Source organism: Aphis gossypii, chromosome 1 (assembly GCF_020184175.1).
Source record: "Aphis gossypii isolate Hap1 chromosome 1, ASM2018417v2, whole genome shotgun sequence".
Classification (NCBI taxonomy): Eukaryota; Metazoa; Arthropoda; class Insecta; order Hemiptera; family Aphididae; genus Aphis; species Aphis gossypii.
In genome coordinates, this window is record NC_065530.1 from 80,340,607 (window position 1) to 80,358,277 (window position 17,671).

General features: G+C 29.2%; 2 protein-coding genes across 6 annotated transcripts in view; one reads left to right on the forward strand and one right to left on the reverse strand.

Annotated features, from left to right (window-relative positions):
* Positions 1 to 17,671, forward strand: part of LOC114131621 (uncharacterized) — a 34,023-nt gene that overhangs the window by 8,858 nt on the left and 7,494 nt on the right. For 2 of the 5 annotated variants that reach the window (XM_050203918.1, XM_050203913.1), the window contains exons 2-3: positions 12,261 to 12,494; positions 16,964 to 17,419. In XM_050203918.1, coding sequence (XP_050059875.1) covers positions 17,084 to 17,419 — 336 coding nt within the window. In that variant the 5' untranslated portion in view covers positions 12,261 to 12,494; positions 16,964 to 17,083. Of the gene's footprint in view, positions 1 to 12,260; positions 12,495 to 16,963; positions 17,420 to 17,671 lie in introns of those variants that run through there. The other 3 variants (XM_050203929.1, XM_050203922.1, XM_027996883.2) reach the window with 2 other exon arrangements.
* On the reverse strand, positions 25 to 3,815 carry LOC126555832 (uncharacterized). The gene is made up of 2 exons (XM_050210716.1): positions 3,705 to 3,815; positions 25 to 740 (listed from the first exon to the last, which is right to left on the reverse strand). Exon 2 carries the CDS (start codon positions 688 to 690, stop codon positions 25 to 27), a length of 666 nt encoding a protein of 221 aa, XP_050066673.1. The 5' UTR covers positions 691 to 740; positions 3,705 to 3,815.

Genomic DNA, 17,671 nt, shown 5'->3' on the forward strand with positions numbered 1-17,671 from the left:
TCTCGCGTTATCGTCCCCGCGATATCAGACTCGTGGATATCCGTCGTCGCCGCCGTAGTCGTAGTAATAATCGTCGTCGTCGTCGTCGTCGTCGAACAGGGGCGGCAGGCGATGGCCGCCCGGCCGTCTGATCGCGTCGAAACACTCGTGGTCGCACGCTTCCGGCGCCGTCGGCCTGGCGGCCGGGTCGAACCGGAGCGTGGCCGCCATCAGCCGGACAGCGTCGGCCGGCGCCTGTCTCGGAAACTCCGGTGGACGCGCGACCAACGCTCGCTGGTGCGGGACGCTCGTGCCCGGGAACAGGGGGACGCCCGCCATGAGTTCGGCGTACACGCAACCGGCGCTCCACACGTCCACCGCGGCGGTGTAGTCGGGCGCGTCGTACGGTTGGTCGAACAGCAGTTCGGGCGCCCTGTAGCGGCGGGAACAGGCGTACCGGGTGTTCGGCCGGCCGCGCGACAGATCCTTGGCGCTGCCAAAGTCGCACAGCTTGAGCACGCCCGTGGACGGGTACAGCAACAGGTTGCTCGGCTTCACGTCCCGGTGACACAGTCCCGCCGTCCAGTGCACGTACCCCAGGCCCCTGAACATCTGGTACGCGTACAGCTTGCCGTGGCCGACACTCGCGGTCCGACCGGCTGCGGCCAACCGACGGATAGCGCGGTCCAAGTTGGTCGGCGCCAATTCCATTACCAAGTTGAGCCGACTGCCGCCGCCTCCGCCGTAGTCGTCGTCTGGCCCTGCAGCACCGCACACATCGTCGTGACTGTTAAATTTACACGTTATACCGATACTTAACGCGTAACGAATTTTACATTAAGAAGATAATAGTCATATTTATTTGGGTATTTTTATATATATATTATACATCAGAGTGAATCGAGGCATTATTAAAGAATTTTAAAACGAATCAAGTATTAATTTTGGGGATGGCAAGGTGGGCATTTTCCCCTACCTGATTTTAAAAGCAGTCCGATGGCCTGGTGTCGGCCTGTTTCCGTTTAACCATGATTATTATAACAATTAATACAACAATCGGTATTTAAAAATATAAAAATTATAAAATAAGTGAAGTGTGAATGGTAATTTGATAAAATGTAAGTAGGTATTTCCGAGCTAGCAAAGCAATCGATTTTTTATTACGTATTCGAGCGCGTCAAAACTTTTGCCCTCCTATATTAAAAACCGAAATGACGCCACTGTTTAGGTACCTACAAAAATTTAGAGCATTATCTGTAATGTTGTGATGTTATTATAATAATGATAAAGTAAAATTAATTCTTAAGAAAAAATAGCTAAATAATAGTGTCATGCTATAGTCAGCTGTAAGAGTTAAACGACATAAGGATATTCATATAGGAACTATACGTATTTTGATTTTAATTTATTGATCCTGCGTTAGGTTAAGTTACGTATTATATTGTAATAAGTAAACTTCGTGCACGTTGTTATTTTATTTCTTAAATTATTTGTAATTGGGTTAAGTAATACAGTTATTCCGTTTAAGGTTAAACCACGCATTTCACTACATATAATTATACCTATACACGTTTTAACAATTTTTAAGCTAGTTTTAAAATTACATAAATTCTTTCACAAGCATTCAATGTCATGATCTCGGTTAGAATTTCGTGAATCATACAATAATTATAAAAATATTTTATAATTTAAACATTTAGTATAAGTATTTTCAAAGTCAATGAAAATGTTATTTATATTACATGCCTACTTATGAATGTACAATATTACATCACTAAACTCGTACATTACACATACCTACAACCTCTTCGTTATTTCGATAAAAATTAATTTAAAATAATAATAGTATAATAATGATTGCTCCGTAGGGTATGAAAATAAAATGAAAATAGTTTTATTTATTTTTTGGTAGGTATTGTGGTATTTTGATTGTATAGGTTGATTGTCTTGTCGAAATTTTAGCCGTCGGTGAAGCGTTCGTCTCAATAATATAATTTATTGCGTGTAGGAGACTGACAACCGATTATTTCGACAATCTTCGACTTCTTCAATCACTAGTTGAGAAAATAGTACTTATAATCAATTTCTGTCAAATTTGATGTAAATTGATCAATTGATGAACAAAATACAAATACGATCAAAAAACATGAGTAATATAACTGCAGACAAAGTTAACGCACTGAATTAAATACGATAATTTGACTTATTACTATAGAAATATTATAAACTAATTTGAAGCTTGATAATTAAAAATAATAAAAAACTACGTATGAAAAGACATATATAGTATATTGGCCGACTTTAAATTCGCATTGCAGCAATGTATAATGTGTTTATATTATATTGTTCATTCGTTATTTAATATGCATATTATACTAATAAACAGGCGTTGATCTGATAATATTGCTAATAATACGTCACAGTTGTTTACTCATATATAAATCTCTGATCACATGTTTATTGAGTTTTGTTACGTTTAACCTGTTAACACTTGGGGTAACTAAACCAGCTTACCTTTTTTAATAAAAATTCATCTTTTCTAAAATCTTATAAATACATTATCTATGAGTTAAGCTACGAGTTAAATGTTCTAAATATTAAATATTAAAATGTATAAATGTATTATGATGTTTAATAATAATAAAAAAATATTAATCTAAAAAATCAAAAATTTTTAAAGTACAGGTTTTAAAATTATGTTTGTAGTCAAACAATTCAAACAGTCTGTGAAAAAAAAATATATATAAATAAAACTGCAAGAAATTCACAAGCCTATATATTTATATATGTAATAAATAAGAGTGACGTGCCTAACTACAAACCGTTTAAATTAAAAAATAATTTATAAAATTCACTTAAAAACATTTTGATCAAAGGAAATCGATAAAAATATCATTAAGTGCAGTAAAAAAATAAATATTAAATAAAAAAAATAATAATAATTACCCAAACAATAAAAAATATCAATAAATTCTTATTAGTAAAAGTTTCAAAATGCAATTCATAGTTTAACAGTTATACAATTCAAACTTTCTACCAAGAAAGCCATTTTTTACAATTAAAAGAACTGCACTTTGCTGCATATTTACAGCCCTACCCATAAGTAATACCTTCCAACTATAGCGTGGTCGTGAAACGTGTCCAAAAGTAAATAATTGTCACACACGTTAGCACAAATAAATTGAGAAGGGGAGCTTTGAGATACTTAGATTGACCAAAGCTCTATCAAGTCCCTCTAAAATCAAGTGTTTGTTAATTATAAATACCAAAAGTCAACGATAAATATTAAATATAATTGAAAAAATAAATTTAAATAATAATAATAATAATAATACACGAACAGATTGATGTAATATTTTACTACTAGTACAATACTAATTTTACTTCTCTGCATAACTGTGTAAAATTAATATATATATTTATATATATATATATATTTAAAATAGACGTTGTTGAGTGTAAATCAATAAAAATACATAATAATATTTGTATACGCCAATTACTATTGAATTTATAAGGTGGTGTGAAAGGGGGGAGGTGTCGAGGGGCTCCGAGTTTTTTTTTAAATTTATACAAGTAGTGCACTTGGTGCAGTTTCTGGAGTACGCCTAGAAATAAACGGTCTACTTGCATCTGTGACCGTGTAGTGTTAAAATGACGTCGCGCGCACAATTTACACGATGTACTATAATATTCGCGTCCTCTACACACATTTCGTTCGTTACCGGAATAAAAGTGGAACAGCAGTCTGACGACGTTCGGGTGCTGTAGCCGTCTGTGCACGTCCAGTTCGTGACGGCCGCCGCCCGGCGACCGAATGCGCTTGACGGCCACGGTTCGCGCCGTCCCGCCACCGCCGCCGGCCGCCGACAACACCGCCCGGTAAACGGTGCCGAACGTGCCGCCGTCCAACACGGTGACGTACGTGAGTTGTAGTAATCGGCCGCCGCCGCCGTCGCCGCCGTCGTCTTCGTCGGCGTTACCGAACGCCGTCATCGCCGTGACGTAGTCGCGCCACTGACGGGCAGTGACGAGTGCGCTTCAGGGGCGGGGGCGGGCGCGGCGGCGCATGTAACGACGATGATGTTCCGCCGCACGATTGATGAATTATTATTATTATTGTGTTATAACTATTTATCGCCTTATGTAACGAAACGCACAAGGCATAACCGTAATAATAATAACAATAACTATACGCAACGAATCGCAAATATAATAATAATATCGTTTACCGTTTTACACGATTGTTTACAAATTCAACAAACTTTTATTTATCATTTAATTATTACATACCTATATCATATTATTAAGCCGCTGGCGAGTACGCGAGAAAAATAAAAAAAACTATCATGTAACGTATTCTGATATTAAACTATAATATTACAATTATTTAAGTATTGGTATTGAATTAATTTTCATAATAATATAAGTAATAAAATACTTCCTTTTTTTCGATGAAAGCTAGAAATTTGTTGAAATATTGTTTTCGTTTTTAGCTCGGATGACATTATTTTTTTGTGATTATTGTGAAATACTTAAGTAGTTAGGTAATACTACTTATAATACATTCGTGATTGATATTCAGTATATTGCACAGTATATTATATTATTATTATCTCAATACATTATAATATGACTTAACTCGTCCCGGTTTTTGAAGCGAAAAGAATAAGTAATCAGTATTGGAAGTTCTGACCCAAAAGTTTCAAATGTGTCATTTTGGGTATTTTGTTTTTACTTTTTACTTGATTTACGCGTCAAATGTGTATTTAAATCAGTGTCTTACTCATTGACTTATCCTCGATTTGTTGATGACCGTTTCCTTTATTCTGTGCTGTTAGTTGTTTGGGCAAATAAACGATATTAGTTTTTATTTAGTTTAATCTAATTTTTTTTTTTTTTTTTACCAGTGAATTTATCTGAATTGTAGTTTGTATTTTTTGACGTTTGTATAGTATTTTGTTTTGTTATTCGTTTATTAACATAAGATGAATATGTACCTATAATGAATGGAAAATTTTCTGCAGTGATAGAGAACACAGTATTTCAATGCAATACACTAACATTAATACTCGTATTATCGGGAAACTGGGATTTATTCGAAGTGTAATTTAGTGCTTCGTTTAAATATGTTCAAATTTTTGGAAAATATTATTTATTTATAAATTCGAGGTCATTGTAAATTAACAATTATTGTTCATCTTAAAATTGTTTACGTTTTTTATTTTTTTAAGTAATCATCAGTATATTTCATAATAGAAGAGATTTTCAGAGTATAGTTACTTCGAGGTATATAAAAATCGAATTTCGAATGAGTACTTTGATATGAATAGGTTATTATTTATTTATAAGTACTGAAAGTTTAAATGTGCAGAAATTCGATTATTATTTTGTATCAAAATATGTAGAATGTAGATATACCCTAAAAAATATTTTGCCTAAGAATTAAATTTAAAAATGTAAGTCATCTCTTGTCATTCAAAAAGTAAAAAAACGATGTCAATAAAAAATGTGAAAAAATGTTGTTTAAAATTAAACTACATATGAGAACAAAATGTCAAAAGAAAAAATTCGAAACAATAAATGTAGACACTAACAGAATAGATCACCTTGTATTTTTCTATTGTAATAATAATAATAATAATATCATACTCAATGGAATTGTTTTTGTTGTTGTTTTTATGATAGTTCAATAATATCAAATCGTTACATCCGTCTGTACCGTTTGTTGTTTTTATGTATTACATTATTCAATATTGTTATCTCGACGGATACCCTATAGATATTCGCGGGTCGCGCCGTTGGCCGATCGATCGCGAAACAAGTTGATAATCGAGCACATTAACCTTCACGGTTGTATATTATTATTATTATGTTTTTTGCGTAAACATATCCATACGAATATAAAAAATATATATATATACATTACCACGGCGGAGGTATATTATAATATTATATTGTGTTAAATAGGCGTGATGATGACCAACATTATAATAACGTTTGTCGCGAAAACTGTGTAATTTATTCAAACACAATTTCCTATATGTACGTAACGTACTTTACGTACTACATTATTATAATATGTCACATGTGACGTAGTGCAATAAGTTTGTCGTCGTAGTTGTTTATAATATGTTTACTTAGGTCGGTGCGGCGCCATACCAGTGAATACGATTGTACAACTGCGGTGAAGGCATATACTTGCCGTGTTGCTAGTTATATTATCGACGCCGACCAATATACAGTCTACCTACCTACGTATTTGGATAATCCGCGTCTTCGGGTTTTTTTCCTTTCCCGCCAACGGGTATTGGTAAACTGGCAGACCGAGTTATGATATTCTGCACATAGTACAGTACGTTATTCGGTTATTGGTTGGTATTTTTATGGGTATATTATGTGATGTAAATATTTCAAAAACACAACTTCGACGAGCATATCATATACCATTAATTAAACGCGAAAAAAACCCAATCACCGTGGACGTTGTTGCCAGAGAAAAATCGACGTGTTATTTTATTACAATTTAAAAATTATTATAATGTATAAATTTTTTTGCTTTCGAGTGTTTAAATACGACTATATAATCCATTTATTTTCACTTACTTACCGAGCTATTGAAAACATTTTATATCTTCATATATCTTTAACATTTAATAATATATAATATGATGCATTATATATATATGTATATATAATGCATGTTAAACAAACAAATACAGCAATACCCGTGACTTAAATATATAATAATTCGAGGACGCCCTCCATCTACTAAAACTGTGATATCACGTGTCTTTAAAAATTTAAGAGCTAGAAGACGTTCCTGATAACTGTTTGGAAAAAGCTAAAAAACAATATTTAAACATAGTATCGAATATATTATGATTAACAATAAAATTCAATTGCTTAATATTATTCTGCTTATTACTAGTGAAACCAGTAGAACCGCGATGGGCCGATTAAAGTTTGAATTCGATTGATATGAGAAATATTATGTTTCGTATCCAGTTTGCTAAATAAAAAGAAAAAATCCGTCTAAATAAATATTTAGTTAGGTATATAGAGGATAATATTGAAGTCTTAACTCTTTGAGCATTCCACCTACCATAACATCCTTATAGATTTTTCCAAATACCAACCCCTACAAGTTTTTTTATAAAATACGCATAACAGTTATTTTTATTTATTTATTTTAGTTACTAATATTATCATGGTAGTTATTAAACACTGAATAATTTTTAAAAATATTTTTTGTATAATATGTATAAAGTATAATAGGTATTATGCTCATAGAACCTAACAAATTGTTAATTTTTACAGAAATTTGCTTAGATTAAACATTTTTTTTTTAACAACAAGATTTTGTTCTATCGAAAACTCGGAGTGACATTACTACATTAGTATATAAGTATATCTATAATATAATACAATATGTAAATAATTTAATTATTGTAATATCTTACGACTTCAAAATACCTAACTTATGTAAAAATATAGTTAGTGATAGCTTTATATAAATTATATTATACAAATATGGCTATCAGACTATATTAATTAATTACAATTTTTAATATTCTACATTTTATTCACATATTCAATTATCTTAAGACAATAATGTTTATAATGTTCGCACATAATTGTTTATAGCCCACAAGAACAGCAAATGTCCCTGAACTAAACTTAAATAAATGTTCATTATAATATGTACACGGAGTATACCTAAAAAGATAGATGTGTTTTAAGAGATTGTTTATTGCACGTTGTGAAATTAAAAAAACTGATTAAAATCTAAATTCTGTTTAAATTCCCAGTCGTTTCAATTATAATATACACACCGATTCCAAGTAAACTTTTATTCTAAAATAAACTTATATGTAGATAGATACTAGGTACATAACAATATCTATATGGTTAATAACTGGTATAAATATATTATATCTATACCTTATTATGTAATGTAATTATTAGTCAAATAAAAGGCCATCAATGTTTTAACTTTAAATCTTACAATTAAAATATTTCTTAATAGCAGAGATTAGGGTTAGATAAAAATAGAAAGTCAATCTTTCAAAAATTACTTAGAAATACATTTTATTTTAACAAATTAAGAAACAACATATTAAATTATATTAATATGTATCAAAAAATAATACGTATTATATTAATATTTATTTGTTCGCTTGGTGGGAATGTACATTCATACATGGCAATTCACAAATTCCCTTAAATATTCACCCATATTTTTTCCTTTAATAATAAATTTATTCAAATTCAGATTTTTAGAAATTTTAAATATACTAACTTATAAAATATATCTTCAAGTACTTACATTTTTTCATGCCATTTAAGTATCGATGTTTTTTAAATTTAAACTGTCTTTCTTATTGTAAAGTTTTAAATTTTCATTGTTTATTTGTTTTATGTTTATTTATATAAAAGAAAATCCATACGAGTAGGTAGTACTAAGTTATTATACATTGTGTATTAAGAAACATAGTCTTAACTAGGTACATATTTAAAGATCACTTATTTATGATGTTTTGAAAACTATAGTACTAATATTTAATAAAAATATATTATAATTTGTTAAAAATGTTTAAACATAAGTATAAGAGAGTCTAGAAATTTGAGTACCTACTAGAATAAAATTAAAATACTCGTATTTCATTATACGTCATAAATATAATTAGTAATTACTATGTACTATCCTTAGTAGTTAATACATACACAAGCTTAATAACTCAAAAAACTCTTTTTTAAATTTCGCATTAGATGCATCAACATTTTTAAAAATATCACTCTTTAACAATTCACAGTAAAACAGGATAATTTTTGTTTAAAGTTTATTGTTTGTATCACTGCAAGTCCACAATAAACATTCCTTAAATAATACAAAAATTCTGAGGACAGTGATAAAATTTAATAACTATAAAGTATACTGAAAAAATTCCAAAATTCAGAATTTGAATAAATTATTATATTATTTATTAAAAGTATAAAAGGGGTAATCATGATTGGAGATCTGTAGATATTATACTAGATGGACTAGATAACGTGCAAATTGTATACATTTTGTGTGCAGTGGCGTAATTTAGTCATGTCTTTAGGGGAGGATGAAATGTTTTTATATTTATACGTTTTATACATCAACGAGGATTACCGGAAATTGATAACCACTAACCAACACAAAATAAATAAATTCTGTTGTAGTGTTATTAAGATCGTTTATGCAATAATAATAATAATTACTGACTATCAATGATAGAGAATAATATACCTCAACCATCAGGTACAAGCGGAGGTTTCCGTGATTTAGAATCGTCAAGTTTTTTTTTCCATTATAACTAAATATTTATAACCTAATAATTTTAATTTTATTTATAAATAAAAATAAAAATAAAAATTTGTTTTATGATGTATACCTAAAGATATATTAAATAAGTTAAGTAGTTTTCCACGGTCGTTTAAACGATAATTGAGTTGAGCATTTTATGTGTGTTAGTAGTTGTATACTGTACCTATAGTATTATAGTTATATTATAATAATTTGTAAACATTATACATATAACATATAAGCGAATTATTAATCACTTCATATTTTTTTACCCGAGAAATTGATAGACAAGAATAATAATTATATTGAATGGTTTGTAAAAGTTTCTATTGATGTTAAAATTGTACATGTATTGCTCCGGGCAAACATAATCTCTATGAATTATTATTTAAAGGTAGTGCAGAATAAAATATGTTCCGATATTGCAGTGGCCAATATTTATCGCAATGATTCATATACTCTAAACTACAGTAATTCTCAGAACCTAGGTTACTACTCATATATTATTATACTTCCTGTACCGGTCAAATGCGGAACAATATAATTAATCTTCATCGCGCGCTGTAGTTGAAAACTTCATAAATCAATGCGTAGCGCATAAGGTCTATACGATATACTATTCTTATAAAAGTCTGTAATTATTGTTTAAGATCTGTTAATTGTTTGGAGACTTAATTATTCAATATAGTCAATTCATTATATTCGTGTACATACTCTCATCCGACCAATTTTATATTATTTATTCATATAATATAAGTGCTATATAGGTATTATTATTAATGGACAAACAGAACCACGTGACTAACTGCACGGGGAATGTAACAATTACCCTTGAAAAACCCAGGACAGACTTGCTCATTGCCGTTGTTCTGACACGCGTTGACATCAGGTTTTGTAGGTATACTATATGTTGTGTGTATAGTATTATATTTTTTTATTTATTATGTTTATAACACCCGTAGTGCATATGTGTTTATTCATCATCGTTTACGGGGAATTTTATTATACTCGTCGAAGAGTTCATTTGGAGCTGGGTTGTTGACGTCCTCGAATATTTTCAAAATACATTCGGAAAAATAATAAAAAAAATTTTTAAAAAAAAATTATAATTAATAATAAACCTTAAAAAAAATGTCACGGTCTTGATATTTTCAGCGTGGTCGTGAATATGTATTTTTGTTTAATGACAGTATCTCAAAACTATGATACTGTAGCATAGAAACAAGTTTTGTTTTGACCATCGTTGTACAAGCAAACTGTTATAATTGTAATTTAATACATAGAATTATATACAAACATATTTCTATATTCACGTATAGTTGACAAAATAAAATACAAGTGAAAGGGAAAAGATTCACAATTTTATATAATGACTATATAAGTATAGTACGTTCCTAATAAATGATTTATACCTATAACGTTTCAACGTTTGTTTATAATTATTTAGTTATCTAACTGCATTTTGATTTTAATGAAAAATAACTGTTTACTTTACTTATCATTTATGAAAATACGTAATAAATAATATTTTATTCTTCTACATCATCTTATTATTAACGTAGAATGCTATACATAATATTATAGTACAATAATTTAGCAACAGAACATGTGAGCTGATTGAGGACCTCTCTTTAAGCAAAACTATATAGTAGAGGATTGTCTTCAAATGTTGAAATTTAGAACGTAACACAAAATATTGATTATATAAAATACATATAAATAATATTAATGATAAAAATTATATTGAATAAATATTTTTGTTATTATTATTGTTACAATACAAATATTTTTTAGTTGATAATTTTAGTAGGAAAATTAAATATAATATATTGTGTTTATATATTTTTTTTTGAACTGTAGTGTTTATACTTACATACTATTAGATATCCAACAAGTGAAATAACAAATAGCTAAGCAGATAAAAAATATTAACATAGTTATATTATATAGACTATAGAATATAGACACAAATATAAAGATAATCGTCTGATAAAATAAATAATAATATAACGCATCGAAATTGTTAAAAGTAGGTTTCTAAAGTGTTATTTAAATTAAATACATTTTACTTACTCGTTAAAATTGTATGATGTTCAATAACTCATAACATTCTGCAAATGCTGAACGATGTAGGTAGAAAAATTAAATCTAATTATCTGTGGAAAATTGTGTTAGTTTTTAAATTTTATAACAAGTAATAATTATACGATATAAGTATTAGTTTAAAGCATCAAAGCGATATTGTTTATACATTTCTGCAGGTTATTAGTTGTTACACGCGTGAGGAATGTGATTTCATAATGATCAGAGTATAATTATATTCTCTCGTAAGCATATATAATACGTAAAGAAATATGTTACGAACCGAAAATCAATTATTACTGCAATGATATACATATTTTGTATTAACAAAAACTCTACTTATTTTCCGTTGGGTTTTCTCGAGAGTAATTTTCGACCGATGACGTTGAAACAATATAATATTATAATGATATAGCGAGTAGGTACACGTACGAAATATTGGTCGTATATTTAAAAATATACATACCTATATGTGTATGTGTGGTAGTAGGTACACAATAAATAATAATATATATTATGTATATTACATATATAATAGTAATAACACAGAGCAGTGGTTTATCTTCACAGAAGATTTTTACGATTTATAATAATAAAATAATGGCATGTTAGATATGCTAATTTCATCGTGTGACTACGTCACAAGACCGTATTTAACCTGAGACTGTAATATAATGTAATGATTTCCCCTTCCCCCAAAAACTAAAAAAAAAAAAATAATAATAATGATAAAACGTGTACGCACACACGTAACACACACACACGAGGAGACGTTTCAATAACCTATGCCATATATATGTATATATCTGTCTGTGTGAGTGTAAATATTATGTACCTACCTATATGTTTGTTTCTTATTTAACAGGTACACTTGCGTCAAGGGCATCCCTAACAGCATAGTATCTCGCGAGACCGTTCGCGTATCGCGTATTCCGAAAACGATAATCGTTGATCGTTGACCGGTCGTGAGGTATAACGCCTGCACCGCGGACGCGCGTTCCTCAATCTGTCCGCGTGAAATACGCACTGTGCGCCCGCGTGTTTGAAAGTTCGACTTCGCCGCATATTACAACCGCTGCAGCACGGCCGCAGGTTACAGGTAAATCTTACAGTTGTGATTATCAAACAAATATTATTATTAAAATTATTTGTATTAAGCGTATCTAACATTTTAATAATACATATTTACATACCTACGAGTTATTATTAACTATATGATTTGAGATAATATTTCGTCCCGACGAAGATTATTTTTACTTACAATGCGATATTATTAAAAAAAAAAAAAAAAAATTCACGATTAATTGTATTAAAGATGACCCGTTGTTAAATTATTGACTATAAAATAATAATCGTGATATCGTTTCGTTTTCGATCTGCAATGTTATCGTGTCGGTATAATGTTCGTAAACTGCAGTATGCGATACACGTCTAATATTATAATTTCGTTGATCTTTGTTTCAATAGTTCATTATTACAATGAATTGCTCGTTTCTAAGGCATTTAATGTAGGTAATATAGTTATATATTTAGATAGGCTGTTATTATTATAAAGTGATGGCACACTTTATAGTACCTACCTAGCGAATCGCCACGGTGCGTTACGATAATTATTGTATAAATGTACTTAGAGACCTTATAAGCGCGTGTGTACATGGGACAACGATTAATTCTAAAGACCTTCAAGCTCTATATAGTTTTAGTGAAGTAAAACATCAATTTATTGTTATTTATAATATAATTAATATTATTATCGAAAAGTAAATAGAAAAACTTTACTCGAATAATTCAAGGATGATCATTAATAAATTATTAGTGTAAATTGAATACGCCGTTCGTGTATAAGTCTTTTGGTAATATTTGAATTTTTTTAAAGTCTCAAGCATTTTAACAGTATACCTACACCAATATGTTTACTTTTCTATAATTATTTGATACGGCATTTAGGTGTGATTTTTTCTCCTTGCTCTCAATAGTTAAAAAAAACTTCATATACCTAGGACTTTAACCCGCCATTACTCATTAGTAGCTTTCAAGTACGTATATAATACTACGCCGTTAAACTCATCATGATCTATTCAAACACAATGACTTTATGACGCAATCGTATATTAATTCAAATCAAATTATACATTTTAATAAAACAAAAATAAATTTATGATCAAATTTATAAAATCTAATAAAAAAACAAAAAATAAAATTATAATTTATATATTATATTATATAAGTTAAATTAAGTTTCACACTAGCTATTAATTGAATACTTGTATATTTTATGACCGATTTGTTTGCAATATAATATCCAATAGTATCCAATATTAGTTTTATTTTTTCCGGTAAAATAATTTAGAAATACATTTTTCATCATATATTTAATTAACTTTAATTATCTGATTGAAAGGCATGATAAAATTTTAAAAACCTAGGCGTAAAAATATTATTATATGCTTATTAGAATATATATTAATTTTATTAAATGCGTTTATTTTGACCACAATGTGACGAACTTGTATATTAGGTCGGTAATTCGATATATTTACATTATAGTCAGCTTAACAAAGAGAAAAACATTTTATTCGTAAGTATCGAATATCAATTGTACTTGGGTGAACATTTTAATATATTAAATTTTTAACTACTTATATTATTAAAATTTATCGAATTTTTAAATTATTCAATAATTATAAAGATAAATTAAACATAAACATATATATTATATATATATAGGTTGTAAACCCTTTACAATTTTTTTTATATAGAATATGATATTATACGTCTTTAATCATGTATTTTTTTATTAAAATTCTCAATAATTGATACATTATATATTATATATATATCAAAAAAACTTTCATGGACCTAGATAATGTCATAATAATACCTGAATACTCAAGAAGTATTTAAAACAATGAAACTATATGCGTAGTATAACGTGCGGTGTTTTAACATGTTAAATAGACAAAGAAAATTTAATATTTAAAAATACAAGATATATACCTGCATTTGAATAATTATTTATATATTATTGTTTTAATAAATGTATTAACTACTTTGATAATAACATTAATTAATAACAACTTATATTATTATGATAAAGATCATAAAAATATCAAAACTGCAATGGTAACTGAGTGTTTCTATGAAAATGTATATTTTTTTAATTATTTAGTTAAGTGGACGATGCAAGTATAATTTTTCAACAATAGAATTTTAACATTCAATCATAACATAAATTTTACATTTAATTTTTCATACGTATATTTTCCTCGATCCACTTTTAGAAACGCCAAATACTAACAAGCGTTTTAAATTGTGCCAATTGTCATGTGTACATTGAATATATTATTATTATTGTTATGTTTATCTCATTTTTACTACAATAGACGCCGCTTAAAAGACTCACTTTGGAATTAGTACAAAGTGAGTCTTATAACCGAATGAATCTAATACCACCTATAAGCACAGTGATAAAAAAAACATCATTTTTAATTATTTATTATTTTTATTTTGTTAAATATTTTACTTCTGCTTTAATCTACTTTAATACATATGATATATTACTAATAAGTAAGTAAATTAAATCAGATAATACGATAATTGCGATAAAATTTGTTGTACACGTTATAAATCGTGTATCGTTATATGAATCGAAACCAGTAATAATCAACAAAAATATGTAACTTTTCAAAAAACCAATTATATTTAAATTTTAACCAACAATTTTTATTTTATGCCATTTTTTTCTTTCAAAATTAGAGTCAAATACCGAAGTGGTGAATCTTAAAACCGAATTTATTTTTATGATGTATTTGGAATATTTGAATACGTCCGGAGCGACCGGTCCGTTCTATAGATGATTTTATGTCTAATATAAGCGACTAAACCTTATATCCACGTGAGTCTTATAAACGGCGTCCACTGTATTATTATTTAAATCTAATCTAATTATTAATATTTTGTGTCTGTTAATTTCATCATTATTTTTTTTTTAATTGTTATATAATTTAATTTAATTTAAAATGTTACTGAAATTCTAATATTATTCATACTTACCGTATTTCACAAAAGGGTTTTTACCTGTTTATTATGCATTTATTCATAAATATATCGAGTAACGATGGTTCCTCGTTTTCACTATGTCTATAACGTATAATTTCAACAATAGTTTGATTTCCGTATAACTTGTATAGCAGAACCTGTTTGTATGTGGTTCAGTGTAATTATTATTTGCACACGTCGATAATTTATTCCCTATAAAATTGAAATGAGTATAAAATGTAAATTATTATAAAAATTTCGTATAAACTAGATAGGTGAATTTTTTATGTATACATAATTTATAAAACAATTTTATATATTTGAAAAGTATAATATATAACTGATTAATTCAATACCTTAAATATAAAATGGTGCAGGGATGAGACTTTTATTTTAACGTATTATAATAAATAACACACGTATACAGGTTGTTACCAATAACATTTTTACCTTTTTGGTATCACTCATTAATTATCATTAAGGTTCGAAAGTTTTATAGTTATAAAATTGTAAAATATGTATGAAAAAATGTCAAATATGCCAAAAAGTTATTCAAAATATTTAAAAATAACATTAGGTATACATTTTGTTAATAACGCACACGAAAAACAAATGAAAAAATTAATTTATAGTTAATATTTAATAATTATGCGATGAAAAACTGGTTAACATTTAAATATTTTTTAAAAATAAATAAAATAAAATTTCAATCGTGTACAATAAATTTACGATAAGATAATATTTCGACATATAGATATAGATTAAATACACGTTGAGATGTTATCGTCAAATTAATACTTGGCTGTAACGATGAAAATAAATATTTACATAAAATAATATTGAATTTTATATTCAATTAAATAAATTAAGAGCATATAAAACAGTATGCAACTCTAAGCCCTAATTATCATACCTATCTACTATTTCACACAGTTCATATAAATTGCAGTTAAAATAATAATACATCAATATATTATGTATCTTTACTGCATCGTTGCAGAATACAACATATACAATATATATAATTTACAAAGAGTATGATATTTTGTTACTGTATCTGCTAAGTACTGAATGCATGCCAGTATTATATGAACTATAAACGATTACAATGCTATTAAAATGTTGTAAAAACAATGTACAGTCAAGGGTAAATCCCCCGAAATTTATTCCAATACCCACGATTTGAAGTTCTAGTAAATAACGACCTGTGAGGGGGTGGGAGAAACTGCAACTTCCATGGTGGTAAATGTTGGAATTTCAAAAATCCGGTTTCCAATTGGCAAAATAAAAATACAATACATTATTATTATTCTCGATACCGCTGAAGCAGCAGCACGGCGTCTGCGTGACCGTGTCACTAAGTCCTGTATAATATATAAGTATAATATCTACCTACATATTTACTGTAAATAAACTAATGTATAATATATGTGTGTGTGTGTGTGTGTGTCTGTGCTTACATAGTATTATAATTATACGCCTAGGTAAATGTAAGTAAATTTAACAATAAGAATATTGTTTGTTTTTCAGACGCATAAAATCCTGTTCAGAGTTTATCGTACACGCATACCTACATCATCGTCATTCTACCGATATATAATATTGCTTACACATTATATTATTTACATATGAGATGAAAACGGAAGAAAAATGAAACCACAGTGCTCTACCATCGTGTTGTTTTACTACTGCTGTTGTACTATCGCGGTCCTGCGTCTGACGGGAGCTGTGTCACAGCGGCACGAATATGAACAGGACGACGCTATCGCCGACGTCCATCCTTGCCAGAGAGAATGTCGCTTGGACGAACCGCCAAAAACGTGCGAGTACCATTTCAAAGTGGAATGGTACTATACAATGAGCAAGGCTTGCTACGACTGTCCGTACAATATTACCGATTGTTACAGACCTGACTGTGTGCCAGCCGACGGCGTTGCAAAGCCCATTATCGTAATCAATAGAAGTCTGCCAGGACCTTCCATACAAGTAATAATAATAATGTTATATTATAATGCGTAGTATATAAATCAACCTATGTAATTATCAAAAACTAATATATATAATATATATATGTGTGTGTGTGCGCGCCTGTGGACCAGACTGCAGGATCGCATGTCCTTTATATATACATATATTACGCGTATTATAACAATGATAATGTCATTATTCAATTATTGTGCACCCTCCTGAACTTACTTTCCCAGCCCACGTCGTACTTGAAATAATATTATCATTATG